General features: G+C 32.1%; 1 protein-coding gene across 1 annotated transcript in view; it reads right to left on the bottom strand.

The window, feature by feature from the left end:
* The window catches only part of LOC108904113 (CLIP-associating protein 1-A), a 100,611-nt gene that overhangs the window by 23,213 nt on the left and 54,334 nt on the right, over nucleotides 1-23,064 (bottom strand). Inside the window, exons 3-13 of the mRNA XM_018706547.1 lie at nucleotides 19,995-20,272; nucleotides 14,972-15,228; nucleotides 14,796-14,912; nucleotides 14,631-14,675; nucleotides 9,124-9,275; nucleotides 8,805-9,041; nucleotides 8,468-8,724; nucleotides 8,237-8,409; nucleotides 3,897-4,001; nucleotides 3,417-3,542; nucleotides 1,100-1,120 (exon numbers count right to left, since the gene is read on the bottom strand). Coding sequence (XP_018562063.1) covers nucleotides 1,100-1,120; nucleotides 3,417-3,542; nucleotides 3,897-4,001; nucleotides 8,237-8,409; nucleotides 8,468-8,724; nucleotides 8,805-9,041; nucleotides 9,124-9,275; nucleotides 14,631-14,675; nucleotides 14,796-14,912; nucleotides 14,972-15,228; nucleotides 19,995-20,272 — 1,768 coding nt within the window. The remainder of the gene's footprint in view (nucleotides 1-1,099; nucleotides 1,121-3,416; nucleotides 3,543-3,896; nucleotides 4,002-8,236; nucleotides 8,410-8,467; nucleotides 8,725-8,804; nucleotides 9,042-9,123; nucleotides 9,276-14,630; nucleotides 14,676-14,795; nucleotides 14,913-14,971; nucleotides 15,229-19,994; nucleotides 20,273-23,064) is intronic.

Raw genomic sequence — 23,064 nt, 5'->3', positions numbered from 1 at the left:
TCGCTTAATTGCGTCTTTAAGATTACAATGACGCTTTCAGAATCATGTTTGATTGAAAATTAACGTCTGTACAGAGGCTTAAAGTTCATAACTTTTGGAGCCTCCGCTATAAACAAATAGAATTGTGCGAAAACTATTGCACCTACAGCGCCCACTTTTGGCACACTTTTAAAGTATGACAAAACCCTCAACTTGTCATAGCTTTTATAAAATTTTAACAATAAATGTGATAGTTATAAACAAATTAAAAAATGGGCACTTTTGTTGTTTTTTTGCAAGAATTTTTTTGTTTATTAACCGATTTTAATTTAACAAGTCATTTTGTAGATAATTTTATTCCCTACAAGCTGTCTGTGAGTTACTTTCCGCTAAAATTGATGGTATTCCTTGCAAAGTGAAAAAACTGTTTTCCTCACTTATTTGTTTAAATAGAAAAGTTAGCCAATAAAATTTTTTGACTCACGAGATGAGAGATGTCTGTATTATGTTCCTTTAGACAATTTTACAATAATATCGCGCATAGTAATTTTTTCGGGTTTCTTTTTTTTTTGTTAATTTTCCTGGTCTAAAGACATAACTTTTAAGAATTGAACATTATGCGAATTTTTCTAGATTTCTTCCGTATCTAATACAGACTACTTTTCAAAAAAGTGTATCATAGGCATTTGTGGCATTATTTTTCATCTACTAAAATTACTATTAATAATTTCTGCACACCCTGGATATTGTTTAGATTGCTTTTGTTTTTAGTTAATATTACATATTTTTTATTTTTATGAATTAAATCATAAGATTAGAATGCATCAAACAATAAAAAAATATATTGAAAATACTAATTTTGGAAATATTTTCAATAGTATTTAATTTAACAAATACTTTTGACTTTCTATTTGACCTTCATTAATTAAAAATCAGGGATGTAAAGAATGCCATATTAAACATTGACTGTAATTACATTACATTCAATTCGTTCAAATTTTGAATTTATATAAAGAAAAAACTGTTTAAAATCACAAAGCCTTTACACACCAGCAAATTTAAATTAATGGATGAGAATGTTAAATTAAATTAAGAAAAACTATGTTAAAATGTTGTGTACCTTGCTGAGCAACCTCTCCCTCTAAAGTCATACATGGAAAAAAGCAACAACATGGCAATTAATACATAAACACAAAAAAATGTCAAAAAGCATCAAAAATTTGTTCGATGAAGTAAACAATTTTAGTGAGCAACTGACTAGATTAATACAAAGCATTATGAAATTAAAACAATTGAACAAAATTTTGATAAGCTTTACATGCATCATTAATGAATATAAAAAACATGAGACAAAAAAGTTTCACTTTTAAATATGTTCATTAGTTTGTTACAAGCATTTGTAAAATATTTTTTACATTTCACAAATGCTGATATTAAATAAATAATTGTATATCATTCATCATTTGTTATGGAAGAAAAATTCAAAATAATTGGTTTGTTTAAACTTATATAAGAATGTAAGAAACGATTCTAAGCAAACTTTGTGATTTAATTTAATAAAATTTACAGTTAAGGTCGCTACATGTTTAGCTAGGAACAAGGAGAAGAGAAACAAATGAACAGAAAGTTGAATTATATGTTTACCAGACACGCTTGTAAAGGCGAAATCACAAAAACGAGAATGAAAACAAACCCAGCTAAGTTAACAACGATTTAACTTCTCGTTTCCATTATAGTGGACATGTTTTGTTGACATTTGGCTAAATTATTTTTAAGTCATTATCAAAATACAAGGTGCGGCAAGATAAGTTCCTTATTTGAAATGGGCCCTCTGAAGCTGATGGGAGTCCCAGGTGGCTGTGCGTGGTCTCGTTCGAAAAAAGAGAAATTAATCATTGTAAAGCTTCATTTTTTCAAAATATTCTTCCAAAACACTTTTGCATGCACTTGAATCAATTTTCAAAGCACTTTTTCCATTCTGATTGAAGTACCTCCAACCACTACTTCAGACATCGAAAAACGTTGACCTTGTAATTTATTTTTGATGTGCGATAATAAAAAAGTCATTGGGTGCCAAATCAACACTACACGGCGGATGACTCATCAATTTGACTTTTTTAGTTACCAAAAAGTTTCTTGTTCGATCCGGTGTGTGAGAGCTCGCATTGTCCTGGTGGAGAGAGACAGATCCGTGATTCATCATCTATTAGGAGGTCATAGAAGTGTTTTAAAGCACCTCAGTCATATTTCTTGAGCATTTCTGTCGACGCAAGCATTTCTTTAAAAATTTGTCAAATTACTGGGATCCAACAGAAACAAATTTTTTTGATTGCCAAATGTTCATGCAATATTAAATGTATGCTGCGCAATGCCCAAGGATGCCTCAATCTTATGATAAGTCAAATGACAATTTTGCAATATCAGTTCACGGACAGCACCAATGTTTTCTGGAATAACAATCGATTTTAGATGACCTTCACGAAATTCGTCAGTGAGCAAACCACGACCACATTTGAATTCCACAGATATACAGCGAGTTTTAATGGTGCTTCATTCATTGCCAAAAGTCGAATTAAATTCATCGATGCACTGTTATTGAGATAATCCACGTTGAAAGTTGTAAAAAATAATTGCACGGAAATGTTCTTGAGCTAATTCCATTTTTTGGCCGAGATTAATTTTTCAGGTCACTGTAAACAACACAGGTAGCACTTGTACATCAAAATGTTCTGTTCTAAGTATACTGACAAAAAGTTGAATTTAACGAAAGGCACGTCCATTGTCAGATGGCAGCACCGGGATTGTCTATTCCACAAATATAAAAGGCAACCCTCGTATTATTATTGAAATGACAGTAACAATCAAGGAACAGTAGATCAATAAAAAATGTTTTTATTAAGTATGAAACATACTCGTTAATTATTTGTGCATTATTTGTTCTGGACCTTATTTTCATTCCCAGTTACTTTTAATTTAATTAGTGAAATTTTTTTGCCTTTCAGAAAATAATATGTAATAGTACTACATTTAGTATGAAATGCATAAACAGGACTCTGTAATTACTCCTACTGCATAAATACTGGCATCACACAAAATGTAAAAACATTTTTAAAACGTGACATATTAATAAAGCAAAATTTTTATTTTTTTTTTGTTAGGGTTGTTAATTTGGTTAGTAAATTATTGATTAGCTCTACCATTCAGTTTAGATTAATAGAGCTCAAGGATTAACCTTCACTCAATTTAGCTTCTTTTGCCAATAAAGGTTAATAACATAATTTATATGAATATATAAATACATCTCATTTTTTTATTTTCATATGACGCCAATATTTGTAACAATTTACTGGTACTTCTAAATGATTATGAACTTGTAATTACTGTTACACTGAAACTATAGAAGCAAACTATCATGCCATGACTAAATGTGAACATACGAAGGCTTGCGGTGCCAGACTGAATCTTAGTTCTTGCCAGCGCGGAATACTGAGCCCTTGCCTTGGCCCTTTGAGCTGCTTGTAAGTCGATGGCTGAATTGCTTCTAAATCCCTTTCTCGTTGAATCTGAAATATATTTAAGGTATCGACTGATTCATAAAATGCAAGGTGTTAACGAAATACGCTCATAAGTGAAAGTATCTCTCACCTTTTGTTTAGATCACAAGGGTGTACAGGATTAAATATGAACACCCTGTATATAATATACCTACAGACTGTTTAAACAAAGAGTGAAAGACAAAAGGTAAAGTGAATTATTTAAAAAATTGAAAACATGTATCACTGTCGGTGAGGTCATCCTTATTTTATTCAAAATAATGTGAATGCTATTTTTTTAAATTGTAAAATATAAAACAAGTATAAATAATATTTAAAAAAGGCAATAAAATAAAATGTAATATACAATTTGCCATTACATACTATCTTTGGTAAGTACAGGAATACCACTGCGTTGCCTGTAGCTCCTTGGTAGTGAAGGTGCCCTATGTAAGCCACTACTAGTAGCAGATAAATTTTCAGTACTGCCTAATTATCCAATTTTGGCAGCATTAAGCAAAATATAAACAATATTTAGCAAAATTTTATAACCATTATTAACTTAATTAACTTAATTACTAAATAAATTACACAGTTGGTCCATATGAAGTAGAAGAATTTATTTTCCATTGTATTACGGAGTTTCAAATTCTGAAACATGTAAACTTTTGTTTTTGAAGTGATAACTTCTGAAACAATTTTTTCTGTTGATTCACAATTCCCCGAAATGTTTCAACTAAAGAGAAAGTCATGTAACACCTCTTTTTAAAGAGGTTTTGTTTCTTTATATAGCAATATTTTGTTAAAATTATATTAATTGGCATGTCCTATGTATTTTTTATTTGTTTATTGTCGTTAAGTCACGCTGTATGATGTTCTGCCCCCAGGTCCCAAAGTATCTAGCAACACATTGAACACATAAGAAATATCAAAATTTAGCAAACGACAAAAAAATTATGAAAAATCGATTTTTATATCTCAACTCCAAACGGTAATAACTCTACAGGATGATCTAGAAGAAAATAAACTATACATAATTACGAAGGAAGCAATTTTTAGAAGACCTAACCAAATCGGAGTGATTATCCATTTCCTGGACACCCTGTACTGAATACAGAATCTAAATCTCTTTAAAATGAAGAATCACAAGACATCCTTTGAAAAGTAAAAGCTTTGAAGGGATGTGCCATTATTTGGTGGGAATGAAGTATTGGGAGAAATAGTTTCACAAGAAAATGTTTTTTCAAAAACAAAAGTGAACATGTTACCTGTTCTTTTAATCAATATCTTAGAAAATTAATTTATCAGCTACATATAAAGTCATATGGGGGAATTCTTTAGAGTTAAAAAAATTTCTCATGTCAAAATCGAGTTACAAGATTACTATTTAATATAAAGGTTATAGATTTCTGTCACCGAAAATTTGAAACAACTTTTTTCATAACAACAAAACTAAAGGTCAGAAATTCAGAAATGTATGATTGTATTTCACTAAATGTACTGAAAAAAATTAAATTTGTATTTGTAAATATACTATAATTAAATTTTAATGCAATTATTAAAAATCTATTTTGGACGATGAAAAATTTCCAGTAAAAAATATGTAAAGGTTTTCAAATAGTTTTTTATTTACCCTAACCTCTGGTTTCCCCCTACAAGATATGTTCCCTACTGTACATTTAACATATACATAGGCTTACGTTATATTATTAATTAATTAAATTAAAACTTGATACATGTTGTACATCTAAGCAATCTAAAAAAGAAAACAATTTTACAACTGTGCCACAAGCCTCAGGCAATCGTAAGTTCAACTGTAGTATTTTAACCTTGAGTTTTTTGTAATCGATAAGAATGAATGAGGTTTTCCTGGTGATCGCAGATACAAATAAAAAATTACCAGTGATAGTCCCCAAACCAGCGACCACGCTGTAAAATTTTTAGAATATGGGAAGGGCGCTTTTCCGCACTGCGAGTACTTAAACCTGTCGTTCTGGGCGGGTTCTCTTTTGTGAATATAACACTCAAATTTTTTATTTGAATTAAAAGAAAATGTGTTAAATAAGAAGCAAATTGGGTTGTCCGACAAAACAGAGGGCGCAATTGTCGAGTCCGACATCTCCAACATGTCGCTTTAGCGCGGTATGGTTTTCCGATTACAAAACACCCAATTTTCATTTTAACTTACTAAAAATTGCCTAAAAAACGTAGTCCATACCTTGTCCGACAAATTTTCAGGCACTTTTTTCCAGTCCGACAACCAAAACATGTCGCTCATCGCAGGTTAGGTTTTCCGATTACAAAATTTCGGACACAGGTACCAAGTGCTAAAATAGTACTTTCTTTATCAAAATATGACATTGTCCGACAAAAATAGTGGATCATATTGCTAGTCCGACAAAAAGAAACGATTAATTTCATAAACTTAATAAAACGATTATTGTTACATATAATTAGTTTTAAATGTAATGACAATGAATTGCGACTTGTATTTTTTTTATTAATAATGTCATCATAAAAAATAATTGAAAATGAAATATATAAAAAATTAAATTATTTTAAGAAATATAAGAAAAAGTTAAAAAATAAAACATTTCAAATGAAAAAATAAATAAGTAAAACATTATATGACTAATCAGAATCGTCTCCACTCAAATCATCATCGGATTAACTCGTGCTATCTTCGTCGTCACCGTCAGATGCATCACTTGGATTATCTTGATCTGAAATAATGTTAAAAAAGATTGTATAAAATTGCGAAATTTAATTCATCAAACTATATTACGAACCTAGGGAGGAAAAAAAGGATACGCAGTTGTTATCTAAGACGCAACCGAGGATTATAATAATATTGAAGGTTTTTTTTCTCCCCATAATTTGTATATGATTTTTCATCGCACGTGCGGAAAGTAATTTATTTTCACTTGTAATGAAAAATACGGTACGCAACTTAGCGTAAGAATATACTATTTCTTTATACCCCACGAAGAATGTAGAAAGAAAATCCCACTTTTACGCGGGGTACAAAGGAAAATTTGGGATTGTTTATAAAATTTTTATAGCATACCTATAGATATGTCTTGGAGCCTTGGACTTTCAGGACCGTCGAACCAATAAAAGTTATAGTCGCCATCTATTATTATCCAGCCACATTCTTCTGGGTTTTTTTCGGTTGGCGTTCTTAGGTGGTCATTACACCAAATGCTGCTAATACGAGTATACGTCGTTCTTTTGACGTGCTGCAAAAGCTCTTCACTGCTAGGAGGTAAACTGGATGGGTCGAAAGATTTAATTTTCTTCTTAAGAACTTCCTCCGAAGAACTATTGATTTTATAACTTCTTTCGAACATTTCGATACAAGTGAACTCCTCCATTCGTTAAAAATGTTGCTCTCTATGTCAGTTTGAGATGGTGAAGTTTCAATTAAGTTTAAGAAAGCCTCTTGGAAAGCCACATTCTTCTCTAAAATCTCAAAAGGCTTTTTTTTACCTTTTCTGAAGAAGGAAGGGTTGAAATCATTCATGCCCATGATAAAACGTCTAATTATCGAAATCACAGCGATGCGTACACGTCAAATGCTAGGACACGACTGAACGCTGGGCTCCAAATCAGGCTCCGAAATGTTTTCACCAAAGTCGCTCTATAGGCCAGTCTAGGTGGTCTATGGCTACTACATTTAAAAATTGAAAAAATGTTTTTTATTAGATTTTATTAATTTGCGTCGTTTTTTTTTGTCGGACAAGTATTGTTTTTTAATTATTATTTTATTCTAAAGCCAAAAATATAAAATTTATCACTTTTGTAATCGGAAAACCTAACCTGCGATGAGCGACATGTTTCGGTTGTCGGACTGGAAAAAAGCGCCTGAAAATTTGTCGGGCAAGGTATGGACTACGTTTTTTAGGCAATTTTTAGTAACATAAAATGAAAATTGTGTGTTTTGTAATCGGAAAACCATACTGCGCTAGAGCGACATGTTGGAGATGTCAGACTCGGCAATTGCGTCCTCTATTTTGTCGGACAACCCAATTTGCTTCTTATTTAACACATTTTCTTTTAATTCAAATAAAAAATTTGAATGTTGTAATCACAAAAGGGAACCCGCCCAGAACGACAGGTTTAAGTACTCGCAGTGCGGAAAAGCGCCCTTCCCATATTCTAAAAATTTTACAGCGTGGTAGACTCGTTAAAATGAAGCGATCCAGACCGTTTTCATGACTTTTGTAATCAGTTCGAAAGAAGGTCGCTGGCTTGGGGACTATGACCAGTAACATTCTAAAATCACCATCAAATATTTAAAACGGATCGATTTTCTTTGCTCTTTCAATAATTCCTTCAAAATCAATATTTACAACAGTTTAGTGTTGAGCTACTTATGAGAAGGCAGCTATTAAAATGAAAGAAGTTCCCAAAGTGCAAAACTTTTTTTGAAATGAAAAAATAAAACAAACATTTTTTGATGAAGATGAAAATCTGATAAAAGTAAAAATGTTCAAACGTGACCAGTCACATTTTCCGATCAGTTACCGATTTCTAAGGAACATTTATTTAGTCATCATCAGGTTTTTCCCCTCGTTTCGTGTTTATTCAAAACTATGTACCTGTGTATTCCCATCATGCTGTGTGAAAACAAAGTATCCAGAATATACGATTTACTGTCGGACATTATTAATCGCTGACTCAAAAATGTATACATAAACTGTAAAAGATAATGCGATAAATACCTGTCGTGGTTCTTCCATATTGTCTTGGGGTTTTAAATCCACTAGCTATATTGTTATTTGATGAACTGGCAGACATGCCATCCCCTTGAAGAGCTCTTCGATAGCTCGGCTCTAAGGACTGCAGTAAGGCTTCGGCTTGTTCGGGAAAATGGTCTCGAAAACCACGGAATGCCCTAAAAACGTATAGAAAAACAACAAAATCTAAGTAAATCCTTAATTAAAAGTACTCACTTTCTTGAACTAACCCTCGCTTCAGGATCTGCATCTGCGATTCCCTTTTTAACTGCCTCCTGCAATGCAGCAATGTGCTTTTCTAGAGGGTGGGTAGGCCAATGTGTTAGCATTATCTCCAAGAACTCGCAACAAGCTCTTCTAATGTCTTTACTTTTCGATTTTTGGGCATTATTTGTAATTACGGGTATTAATCTGGGGCTATGTGTGTTTTGTATGATAAATTTCACAGTTATTAAACCTGAGGTAGCCATCACCTAAAAATAATTTCTTTGTTCAGTAAATCCATTAGGCTTTATTACATTATACAATCGTATTGTTGAACAAAGTCACAAACCTTAGCAGAATTTTGAATTAAATTAATAAGAGGTTGTAATAATAATTCAGCTGTTTTATCGAATTTATTTCCAAGTATTTGGGATAAGTAAGATATCGTCACACATGCTTCTCTGACAACCTGGGACCTTAAATCTTTAATAGTCCCTTGCAACGGTATTTCTAAATTCCTTAATCCAACATAGAATTCCTCAAAATTGACTGCTCCTCCTATGGCCAACGAACGTATTTTCTTTAACTAAAAAGACGAATAGAAAGGATTTAAAAAACTGTGTTAGATAACTAAAAACTGTTACTCTTGTATCTAAATTGAAACCTACCGCATCTACTCTTTTATTCCATTCTTTGTTAGAATCGGAAATAATGTCTTGTATATTTTTTAAATGTTCTGTGATTTCTCGTGCGGAAAAAATTTGTATATTTGGACAATCTTCAAACAATTTAATGAAGGATTCTTCGTCAACTGCTCCGGCTAAAAATTGTTTAAATAAAAATGAAAACAATGTATTAACTGTTAACAAATTTAAGCAATGAAGGGTTTGCAGCTAAAAGATACAAGGGAAACGACACAAGAATCAAAGTAATCTGATACTACATGTATGTATGATTGTATGTAAATGTTGGAAAATATATTCAGTTTGTTCCAGATTTTCATTGCACCATAAAATATACAAAATGTAATAATATACAGGGTGTTATAACATCCAACTGATAAAATTAGATAAATGATTCACCTATTAAAAATTAGAAAAAAAGATTGGAACACATTTTTGCAAATGCCTTATTTTTGAGGTACAGGGAGATATAGTTTTACATACTATCTTTTTTAAGTTATTTTCATTTGTTTTACATGTTTCCTGGTAGACGGATTTAACCAATGATGCTGCACAGTCTCCTCCACTCCAGAGATCAGGTTTGTAAATATACAATTTCTCAATAAAAGGCTTCAGAAAATAATGCAGAAAAAGTAAAAAAAAGTTAATTCTGCCCATGATTCGAACCCAGTTCGATTTTATGAAATACTTTGTATATAAAAATTCAAAAGTAATCTGGCTAGCAAAAACAAATTTTAATGAAAAAACTTCAATAAATAGTAAAATCAATAAGAAAAAATCTGATCCTCCCGTGGTTTGGTCTTAAGATGTCTGGGTATAAATAGGTTAAAGGCAGAGCTTTGAACGACCAACTCATCACAGACATGAATAGTGATTTAGAATCCTTAAATTTAATTCTTCCGCTATAAAACTATCAGTAATAAATTGAAACAGGCCTCAGATAGCATATAACAAACAGTCTGAAGAACCTGCAAAATAGACCCAAGTAAATAATTAATTTTGCCGTTTCCATTGACGTTTGTACCAAGTGGGATCTATGGAATGTATTGTTGTCGAATTTCACCTTTCTTCATTAATATACATGATTTTTTCATAATATTACATAGGAATTTAACAATGACGACACTCTACTGTCACTAAACATTGAAATAAATAACTATAAAATTATACTCTTCTACTGCTCAAAACACAATAAATGACTTTAAAATTTACTATATAATTAAACTTAATAAAACACAACACTGCACTATACAAATTCTATTTTGATTCCAGTAAAAATTAACAAAGTCGTAAAATTACCTGTTAAGTTACACACACACCTCGTCAATCGAATAAACTGAAAACTAAGATAAATGTAATAAAATGAAGTGGTGACTTTTCGGCCATTCTCTTTTCACCAAATTAATATTGGCCGTTAGTTTTTTGCCCATCTAGCACCCTATTGTTACCATCAAGTGAATTGATGATCAAAATAAGCGATCATTGACACTGAAATTCAAAAATTAAATATTTCAAATCTGTCAGATTAGTAAGTATTTGTATTTATTTATTATTATATATATTTTATAAAACCGTATAAATAATTATTTTAAAACATTTTACTTCAATTATTCACATCTGCCATATACCAATATTAATTATTATTTACTAAATCATATAAAAAACATTTCTTTTTTAATTTTCAGAAGTTTTTTCGTTAGGTGCTTCGCACATAGACATTAGAAAAATAAGTTGCCTTTAAAATAACATGTCGCAAAGTCATACAGAAGCAATCTCTGCCACTTCACTAATTTCATACTTGTTTCAAAAAGTTAGCAACAGTCAACACTGATGAGAGAGCACATACAACGGAGATTGGTGCTGGCAGAGTTTACATACAATTTAAAAAACAAATTATAATTCGACAATTTATCTGATAAAAAAAGATAATAATAATTTCATATTGGTATTCGTACTATGGGCCTTAACAACTAAATTCTACATCTGCATCTTCATTATACTACCATTTTAGATACCACTTTGACTACTATTTTAAGAATAATAATTATATTTGTTCTGATTTGTAAATCCTCCACGATAATATTTTGCTTAATTTGCTGACAGCTAAATGTTCTTACGCAGCACTTTTTGCCAGAAAAACCTAATAGTTGCGCAAAATAACGAATGTCCATTCTTACAATTCATGCATATGTCAGTGTTTGTGATGTTTTTACAACAATATTGTATAAAATATGAAATTCTAGAGGCACAGGAATTAGTTTTTCAACAGTTTCAATGGTCAAAAAGATATGGAGTGCGTGAAATAATAATTCAATATCAGAGAAATCAATAAAAAATTTACTTGTAAAATGAATATGCCGAAATCCACAATTGGAGTAAATAAAACTTACTGAGAAACTGACAGCATAGTTGTTCGGACAGAGTTCTGGTCGATCGCCAAAAGTGATAAAAAGGGCACAAAGACATCCTTGCTCCATTTGCAAACGCCAAAGAGGGTTAGAAATTACTGAGGTGTGAAAACCAGAAAGACATTAATATGTCAAGGGAATGTTGTCTTGGTGATACATAACTTTGATTACAGTATTTTTATAGGGTTAAGTACCATTCAATGGAATAATTATTAACTTTGAAAGCTAAATACGATGCCCTTGAAAACAAAACTCCAGAGAAAGTATTTAACTTGGGCTAAATCGAAAACTACAAGTAGAGACTGGGCCCAGGTAAGTTTCAGTGATGATTTACACCTAACGTGTGTACTGTGAATTTTCAGAAACGTGTAAAACGAACTGAAAAGGAGCCTTCCACAAGTATTTAAAATGTACCGTGAAATTCCCACAAGGGGTCACGATCTGAGCGTGTTGGCAAAGGGAATAGAAAGATTAGAGTTCATTGATGGTACTGTTAACGCAGATAAATTATAGACACCTTGGACAGTAATTTACTGCCCACAGTATTAGAACAAAACTTTATATAAATTTTATAATTTAGGTATAATTCTATATTAAAAATGTATTGTGTTTGTTTGTTTTATACGCAGAAATAAATAGAATAGTTGTGCGGTGAATGCCTTCTAAAAAAACATTGAGCGTTGAGCGCAAACGTCAATCTCGTACCATACAACGTATAGTATAAGCAAGTGATGCGGATTGAAATCAGTCTGTATTTCACTTCTCTTCGTAGCATGTTTACGGTGGTTGTCATGGCAACGAGGCGGCCAACACGTGAGTAACTACGGTGTGGGGGAACAAGTGACACGGAAATTGAAGCAGCATTGTCATCGCCCATCGCCTGCACTAAACAGTTTATATGATAAATCGCCCAGTGTACGATTATAACGGTTCTTTGTTAATATCTTTCTATCAATAAATGTAGAAATGTTTCCAGTATGTATTTTATTGGAAACACCATTTTCCAGATGGTAAATTGAAGAAAAAATGGATTTTTTAAATTGCGAGAGACCTGTGCCTTCTCTCAATGTGGAAAAAAGGGGGACGTTAAAAGACAAAATGTACGTTCGGAAGTTTCGGATTTAATGGTACTCGGAGTATAAGTGGTTATGTGGAAGTGTTTATTTAAAAAAACTTTTCTCTATGGCTCTATGCCGTATTTAATTGTCAGTGTAAAGTTGGGCGGGTGGAATAAGGAGGGATTTAACAATTTTGGGAACGTCACGCGAGGCTGTTGTAACCACGACGCTTCTTTGGAACACATACGGTGTGTGTTAATGTTCGCAAGTCCACAGGCCGAACTAATATTTCTATTTTTAATAAAATCTAAATGAAAATCCTTCTCACGAACGTCAGTTTTTCGGTATTATTGCAAATGCAACTACAAATTTCTGATTCATTTAAAGCCATTTGACCTTGAAAATTTTCACCTACACTTTATTTTTTTTCTTTTTAGTCAATCAATGAATGTGCTTCACCTATTCTCAATGTCACGAGCCGCCACTGTTGTAGTTCAATTAATCAATCAATCAACTTCATTAATTATTACTGAATTTGTGACAATCATTATTTGTATAGTTAAGATGGATTTGGAAAACATTATTTCAAAAATTGCATAAAATTTATAATAAATAAAATGCACCCTCCAAATGTTGTTGTTAGATCTTGTACTACCCCCAAAAAAATGACCATTACTTAAAATTAAGCCTCTGTATATTAATTGCAGTTTAATTTAAAGCAAGCCACTACGTCACAAAAATAAGATATTTAAGTGACATTTTGAATAATACCATTGAAATTGTTAAAGATACAAAAAATTGTAGTATTCTCAAAAGTCAGTATAGTCACAAACAAAAAAAAAAAATGGTCTAGGATCATGGTTCCAAAAATGGAAACATATTGTAAATTTTTTCGAATGGTTTTATATATAATCAGTCTTCAAAAAATGTAGAATGTACAGAGTTTGAATGCATTTTCTTTACAAAATGTATAAAATATATAAGAACAAAGAAAATCTGAAAATGTTATCACCCTGTACTGCAAAATAGAGGTAATTGCAGATCTATGTTTAAGGAGGTTTATATGATATGGAATTGACAAACAAATATTCATAAAAGAATTAATATAAGCTTACTCATATGAAGTAAATCCTCAAAAAAAATTATGACTAGTTTGGATACTTAGGAGACGAGATATTAATAAAATAATTTTTCACGATTTAGGACGAAGTCTTATGAGAATGCAGATATTTTTGGTTTCCACAGCAACTTGTATAAATAGGAAACTGATATCTAAGGAACCGTATGACAGCCTGTAGAAATCGATTAGGTACTTGTAAGATACATAACCGCGGTTCTCGACATAGCATATTACTTGAAATTCGCAGGTGTGTGACATATGATGTATATTTCAAGCTTAGGCATCCAAACAAACATAATGATCGAATGTGAGGGAGCAAACGCCGAGCCAAACGCGCTAGCCAAATGCAACGTTGCCAAATCTAAAGGCTTACTATTTTAGTCACTAGCGAATCTACAGAAACTCTCATTTGACTTTAGACGTACCCGATAAACCTCCTTAAATGAACTTTTTTCTTATTTTTTCAGAAAATCACATGTATAATTTTGTCGGTGGGATATTGTAACACTTTGTATAAGATTTAGTATTAAACATAAATAGGAGTTAGTATAAAATTATTAATATCAGAAAACTTTGTACAAATTAAGTATACAAGCACAAGGTTTTACTAGTGTTGAAATTGCGGTTTATTACACAATAAATCAATTAATCTTTTGTTAAACTACTGTATTAAATAGGAACAAAAATTGTGTCAAGTCGATGTTTCAGTGTGAATTGAATATACCTATAAATATTTTATTAAAGAATGATTCTACTTAGAAACACAAAAGAGTGTCAATAGAAATAATTAATAATAAATTAATTATAATACATATCAAGGAGTGTACAAGTTATAACCATTAGAAATTTTAGACGATACTACCCATCACCAACAACCGGCCACCAAGAAAGGATATATAGACTTACATGAAGGAATGGAGATCTTTCTTATGGACCCCACTCGGCTTAAAACTTTTCATGCAGAATATTAATGTTATGTGTATATGAAAAAATAATAGCAAAATTAAAAATCTCAAAGCTATAAATCATATGTACAATATCAATGTTATTGTTTCTTGAAAAGGTACTTACCAGTAGTGGCACTGCTGGGAGTGGCGATGCCTCTCTGTTTTATAGCGCTTCCCAAACTGGGTTTTTTCACCGGAACTAAAGGTTTTGCCATCACAGCTTTGTCTACTTCATCTGATACTAAAAAATAAAAAAATGTGCATTAGTTTAAGATAAAACCTACTAGGAAAAAAACTTACAATCAAGACTTTTTGAAGCAGTAAGCAACAATTCTCCCCTGTTCTTCGCTTCGTCAAACCTTGCTGCAAGAGCAGACCACTTTGCTTGCGGCACGAGATTACGTCTTTGCAAGTCTATTCGTAATTTATCACCGACGTGCTTATAGAGGTCCACTAAAGTATTAACTGCCGTATCCCTTACAGTGGCAGTGGGATCTGAAAGTAAATTCACAATGTCTGGAATAAATCTGCTTATCGTTAATGATTGTGCTCCATGCCTGAAATGAGAAAAATGTGGTCAAAATCAAAAACAACAAATAGTCAAAAAATTTCAATTGACATTTTAGATTTTAATATAATAACGTTGGGTATGTGCTGAAAATCACATTTTAAAATTTGAGTATGTTAAAACATGTGGTATATTTTTAACACTCTTCTTGCAATAGATTCTTTTAAAAATTATTTTCTTATTTTTTTAAATGTAGATATTTTACTGAGTACCCATCAAGAAAGTGTATTCACTTTAAGGGAACATTCTTTAGATAAGCAAACAGGTTTATACAGGGTGGTCCGAATTTTATGTAGGGAACTTCGAGGGTAGATAGATCTCTTTAAAATAATATGTGTTTGCCTTATAAACATAGGTCTGGATCGGCCCCATTTCAGAGATACAGGGTGTTGAGGTTTTAAAAAAAATTGATTTTTTGTTTATATCGCACACTACCTCACAGGTGGTGTAGAAAGGAGTGTAAATAATTTTGTTGATGTGCTTACAAATTGCACTTACTTTTAAACATAAACAAATACTCTTGTAATATTATCGTTAGAAGTGTCTGCCACAAGGGGATTGTATTGGTATGAATAACTTGAGAACGGCGAATCTTAGGGAAAAAATTAAAGTCACCTTTTTTACGTATTTTGTGCATTAAAATATAAATCAGTTACAATGACATGTAAAAAATGCAGTGGCGTAGGTTTTTTTGTAAAAAAGGGGGTGACCCCTGTCCAGTTGTACACCACTGGTTGAACCTTTAAAGCTCATATTTCAGGGAATATAAGGCCTACTATCATACATTATATGTACCAAATTTTATTGAGATCGGTTAATAGATTCCGGAGATATAAACAAAAAATTAATTTTTTTTGACAACTTCAACACCCTGTATCTCTAAAACGGTGCCGTTCCAGACCTATGTTTATAAGGCGAACACATATTATTTTAAAGAGATCTATATGCCCTCGAAGTTTCCTGCATAAAATTCAGACCACCCTGTATAAACTTTGGTTTGGAAATGCATTTTAGAATTTTTTGAAAAAAAATTTTTTTTTTAAATATTACAAGAACCCACAAAATTTGATAATAAAGGCTGTTGAAAATTAAAATCATCATATTTTAATAATAAATCACGAGACCCATCCAGTTTTTTAGGGGATGATGTCTAGGCCGACATGGAGAACTTTCATGACAAAAAAAATTGGAGAAGTTATATGTGAAACATAAAATTAAATTTGAAATTGCCGACCCCAACTCTTCTCGAGAGCCCATATTAAAATTTTTAATTTCTCAAATTCCCGTTGAAATTTTTTCCTCATGAAAGTTATCTACGTAAACATAGAAATTATCCTTTAGAAAACAGTATGGATGCCATGCTTATTATCAAAACATGACTATTTTCATTTTCACCAGTCGCCCCAGAATACAGTACACCTAGTACTTACAAAACTACTGCATTTCAACCATCAGTGCCGTAGACATGGGAAGGTCAGCCCATTTTCTAAAGCATAACTTCTGCATCTACAATAATTTTAACACATTTACCAGATATCTTTTATATACCTAGATATTTGGTATTGAAGAACACTGACTTCACTTGATAAGATTTTTTAGAAAATTTTTTTCAAAATTAAGTAAAAAATATGAGATAATAATACATATAAAATATCTGTTTTAAAAAGAAATTTAGTAGTCAGATACTGGCTTGTTAAAATCAAAACACATAATCTAGTCATATTTGTCGCGTATGATATTGTCGTTTCAAAATGTCAATTTTTGTGAAAGTTTAGTGTTTATATATAATTTTGTTTACTAATTCCATGCGAAAGGGGGTTACCTGATTAAACAAAGTAAAATGTGGAAACAGAAATATATTTTTGGAAATTTGTAATAGTTGTTTTTTATATGTTCGTCTCTATCAAGTGAACAACAAAAGTACTTGTACTTGTTTGAATGATTACATTATTTCACAATTTCAATATATTAGGTATGTTTTTATTCTACTAATTATACAGCTCCACAAAAAAAAATCGAAAAAATTACCGCTGGAGTCTTGACTATGTCTATCATATGTTTTCGGGGTCGCTGAATCCAAATTCGGGGTCCATTTAACTCCATCACGTCAGTAGTATTCATAACCTCAAAAAATAGCCCCAAAAACGCAATAAATCCTCTATTTAACCATTTAACCCCTTAATCTCTTAAATCCCATAACCCCAAAATTCCAGAACCCGTTAAGAAAGAGATTTATACGCGATGAAGCCCTAAAACACAGTATGTTCCAGCCATGCTCCATTGTTCTTGAGCCTTAAACCTACACCAACGAATATAGAATGCTCGGGGTGGGAAATCGTGGATGAAATCTTGGGAGACGTGTATAGTATGTTATAGGTTTCTCCTATGTAATCTTGGGGGACAGCTATAATTTAGTATAGGCTCTACATGCATCTCAATTTAGTCCCTGACTTCTAACCTATACTCTTTAATAACCCCATAACCTCATAACCCAGTAAAGAATAACCTTACGTACGAACTCTTATGAGTCAAATCTTCAGACATCATTGCTATTCATGTGAGGCAAGTGGAACACACTTTCAAAAAGCAATCCGAAAAGTGAGAGGCAAGGGAACCTCACTTTAATAAAGCACCCTGAAAAGTGTGGCAAGGGGAACATATGTTAATAAAGCACAGCAACCCAAAGAGAACAGAAGCCTTCTACGTCCTCGTAGTTGTTCCTGGGTTCGGCAAAATGTAGGTTCTCCCAACGAAAGTCTTGTTCTCACTAGGTTATGGGGTTTCGGACTTTCAGAGTTATTGAAGAATGTGGGTTTAAAGCTCAAGAAGCATGCATGGCTCGAATATACCGTGTTTCAGGGCTTCAACCCTGGACAGGTGGAGCCTAGTATGGTTTACAGATGACTCCAAAATGACCAGAGGAACAGGTGCAGGAATATATGGACTCAGACCCAGATGGAGTGCAACCTACAGTCTGGAGGAGTTCCCTACCGTATTCTAAGCAGAAATTTTCGTGATAATGGCATGTCTGGCAGAGAATGTACATAGAGGTTATAAACGTAAACTCATATATATATTCTCTGATAGTCAAGCTGCAATTAAAGCTTTGGGCGCACACAAGATAAGTTCAAAACTGGTGTGGGATTGTTTACAAATGCTGACTGAACTGGCCACCGACAATACAGTCAGACTGTGTTGGGTGCCAGGGCATAAAGGCATTTGTGGAAATGAGAAAGCGGATGAACTTGCTAGGAAGGGATCCGAAACAGAGTTCCTTGGCCCGGAGCCCTTCTGTGGCACATCTCCCAGTGTGGTCAGGCGGACTCTGGGCAAATGGACTGAGACAGAACATAGGAAATACTGGACTTCAAGGTCTGGACATAGCCATTCTAAGGAGCTCATGGAGTATCCTTCGAAGGAAAGAGCGAATGATTTACTAAGCTTGAAAAGAGTCCAGCTCAGGAGAGTGACAGGATTCATAACGGGACACTGTCACTTTAGGAAACATCTACATAAGCTAAAGCTTGTAGACAGTCCGGTCTGCCGAGGGTGTGAATCGGCAGATGAAACTTCTATGCATATCCTGGGTGAGTGCCCTGGATTTGCACGTAACAGAATGGCGCTCCTTGGGAGACCCTACTTGGAACCCAAGGAACTGAGAGAAGTGTCAGTAAGGAAGCTTTTGGACTTTGTAAAAAGTACAAATCTACTTGCTGAATAGGACTAGTAGTGGGACGCACAATAGGCCTAATCAGGACGCAGTGCAATAGGACTTATTAGGACCAACCACTAGAAGTAGAAGTAGTAGAAGGGCTTCAACGACGTGCATCAGTTTCTTTCTTACTGGGTACTGGGGTTTTGGGGTTATGGCATTTTGAGGTTATGGGGTTAAGGGGTTTAAGAGTTTAAGGGGTTGGGATTGAGTGGTCAATGATAGAGGATTTATTGCATTTTTAGGCCTATTTTTTGAAGTTATGAAAAATCCTGACGTGATGGGGTTTAACAGACCTCGAATTTGGATTCAGCGACCCCAAAAACATATGATAGACATAGTCAGACTGCAGGGGTAATTTTCTCGAATTTTTTTGTAGAGCTGTGTTACAATTAGATATACATATTTTTGGTATCACCAATTGACTGCACATAAGATTTAAAAAAAAAAATTTGAATTTGTTTGAATTAGCTCAATACCTTTAAAATAGAGTTAAACATAATATAAACATTTGAGAAGACTATTTTTTTCATAAATGTGTTTCAATAAATTACAGAACGGCATTTCAAAAAAAAAGAACAGGCATAAAAGCTACATTTTGTGAAGTCTGATGACACCCCTGTATCTACGGCACTGGTAATTGAAATGTAAAATTAATTACTGGTACAGTTTTTTTTTTATTATTATTCGTACTTAAAATATTTTTACACCCTCTATTTAAAAAATAGTACAATTCCAGATCAAGGTTTATATAACCTTTTTGCTTATTTTTAACTGAAAAATGTCCCCTTAAAGTTCATGCACATCCTCCCCGGACACTCTGTTAATTACATATTTAATATTAATATTTATAAAACTATGATGTGTTATTACTAATATTATTTTTTGGTTTATGTAAGTTTTAGTCGTCATAGAATTAAAAATGATAGAAATACATATTCTTGTACTTCACAAATAACACCTTAATAGTTTTATCAATCCATTTGTGGAATACTAGAAGAGTATACATATATTTATTTAACAATAAGTAATCCATTACTTACTCGTTCAAAGTATTCACTAGGCACCTCAACACTTCCTCCCTAATCTTAGCATTTTTATGTGTGAAACCTGGCTGGAGTTTTTCTATAAGGACTTGTGGTGTAAGGACGTTCCGTTCCAGTAATTTCAATATGAGCAGTTGTGATTTCTCCCTGACGGTGTCTTTGGCATCTCCCAGTCTGTCTATAATGTTTGGTAATACTGTAGGTAGATATGGCTTGAAGTCGGTTCCCAGTCTATCTATGAGGTATGTCAAAACCTCAATTCCGTTGCTCGAAACCTGCAACAGATGAAGGACAATTTGTCAATTAATATTGCCAATATTAGCAAAGCACTATTTCTTTTAAAAATTGAGCCAATTTGTGCTCACCGATGCATTTATTTTTGTAATTAAGAATAACAGCATGGCACATTAGCAGTAATTCGTATTAAAGCGTTTTTCAAATGTGGCCTTGCTTTAGCTGTTATTTCCATTCGTGTTTGTTTTTGAAAATTCATGCTCTATTTAAAAAACTAATACAAACATTTTTTTAAATTATTATTTTTTATTATAAGCTGCTTCAAATTAATTTCAAAATATTTTCCTAAACTTTCATCCAATAAAAATGTAATGTGTATAAACCCGTTAATACTAAATATACAAGTATGATGAGGAAATAACTGCCTAGGAAAGATATTCTATAATAATTATGTAAAATAAAACAAATAATTCAAATAGTAGTAAAGAAAAATGCTGACATTAAAAGTATTAAATTATATTGCAAATCTCCAAAAATATTACATAATATCATGTCTCTAATAACTATAATCAAGGCAATAATATAATTTTAGACAAAGATCAATCAACACAAAGTTGAACCAGGATAAATAAATTAAAATATTTCTAAAAAGGTAGTGCAAATGAAAAAGTAATGATTGAAATGCAGAAATATGAATACATTTCATATTAAAAAAATTTATTAAACTTGGTCATTTTTGACAAGTTGTAACACCCTGCATAATTTTAAATTTATCTAAACGTATCATTACAAATTGTCAATTTCTACTCAAACAGTAAAAACTCAAAAACAAATTTGCTTTTCAAAAATAACAAAAAAATATTTATTTTCCAGTATTCCTCATATCTGTCACTGATTTGAGTTGAGATAAAAATTTTTCACGTGAAATGTCATTTTATTCAAGTATTTGTGCATAGAAAATTAGATTTCGATTCAGTAGGTATATCTTCATTTGTTCAGATATACAGAAGATATACAGTCTGTCCAAGATAATATGGGATAGCATTAGAATTTAGGAAACGGTAAGAGATTGGTGGCTCGAATTAGAAAAAAGTTATGTTTTTTATACCTAACAATATATAGAATAATAGAAAGTTTCAAAATTACGGGTAGTTTCGGAGATATCCGGAAAAACTCGAAATTTTGCGAAATGGCTTTATTTTTTCTGGCTTTATTTGAAAACGAATTTGAAAACAAATTGAATATTTACATTGCCATTTTTTTCGCTCTATCCAATGACGTCAACATTTTTGCAATCCAACGTTTCGTCTTCGAGGGGCCATCATCAGGTTATTTTATTTAAATACGTCGTTGCTATTTTTATGACTACTGTTAGCAATACTAATTAGAAATAATAAAACATTTCATAAATCCGTATTATTTTTTTATTAGGTACAACTTTTTTAAATTATTGATTAAAAAAAATTTTTGGATATTTTGTTCTGTATTGACTTTTATACTGTTATGACTTCCTCCAATAGATATTTTGAAAGCGTTCAGAACCATACTCCGGAAAAATTTGAAATGATAGCTAAAACAAGCTAAAAACCTTTTTAAGCTAATTCAGAATTAAAAATAACTTTAGATTTTGTTATAAAAATAGCAGCGACGTATTTAAAACAAATTACCTGATGGTAGCCAGTCGAAGAGGAAACGTCGGATTGCAAAAATGTTGACGCCATTGGATAGAGCAAAAAAAGTGGCACTGCAAATATGCAATATATTTTAAAATTCGTTTTCAAAAGCCAGGAAAAAAAAATAAATCGATTTTGCAAAATTTCGGGTTTTTCCGGATATCTCCGTAACTACCCGGAATTTTAAATCTTTCTAAACGGCATATCGTTAGGCATAAAAAACACAACTTTTTTCTAATTTGAGCCACCCTGTATCTCTTACAGTTTCCTAGATCCTAATGCTATCCCATCCTTATCTTAGACACACTGTATAATACAACTTTTTTTAATTATTTTATTTTAGATAATTACAAGGATAATTATATAATATTAATGATTTTTAAGTCAGTCAGACTGATGCGTATTTTCAGGGACGAGTTTATTTATACGGCGACTAGATAACGTTTATACAAGGTGAGTTAGATTTAACATCCGACCCGACGCATATGGACTTACGTTTAAAAATGTATATGGATATGGTTTTTCATATAAAATGTTCCCTCTTGAAGATATAGATTAAAACAACTACCATGTATTTCTTATTTTCTCCAAACTAATTGTAATTTGAAAATAAATTGGGCACTGTTTTTCTATGACTAACATTATTTTTAAAAAAAATTAGTTCAAAAAAGTGGATTGGATTGGCATCTTTCAACAAACTTGTCTTATACTTCAATGCAAAATTTAAAAAAAAAATCGAATTTTCCGTGAAATTGTGACAGGTAGGTATAAAAAATATCGAGAGACACAGTTCATTACAAATAATTGATTACATAAGCTACGCTTCATGAACTTCACAAACGAATGGAAATTATTTTGACTTGGCAAAAGAGTAGATTTCTCTTTGAACTTTATTGCCCTATATCTCAAAAACAACAAAACTGCACATGTACACCAGGAAAATTAGCGAAAATAAAAGAGAAACTCGAAAAAAGTCCTATCCGCTAGATTATTGTAAATTTGTCTAAAGGAACATAATACAAGACATCTCTCGTCTCGTGAGTCAAAAACTTTTATTAGCTAACTTTTCTATTTAAACAAATAAGTGAGGAAAACAGTTTTTTCACTTTGCAGGGAAAACCATCAATTTTAGCGAAAAGTGACTCTCAGACAGCTTATAG

The sequence above is a fragment of the Anoplophora glabripennis genome, unplaced genomic scaffold (genome assembly GCF_000390285.2).
Source record: "Anoplophora glabripennis isolate ALB-LARVAE unplaced genomic scaffold, Agla_2.0 scaffold106, whole genome shotgun sequence".
NCBI classification, from domain to species: Eukaryota; Metazoa; Arthropoda; class Insecta; order Coleoptera; family Cerambycidae; genus Anoplophora; species Anoplophora glabripennis.
This window is presented reverse-complemented; position numbering and strand designations above follow the sequence as displayed.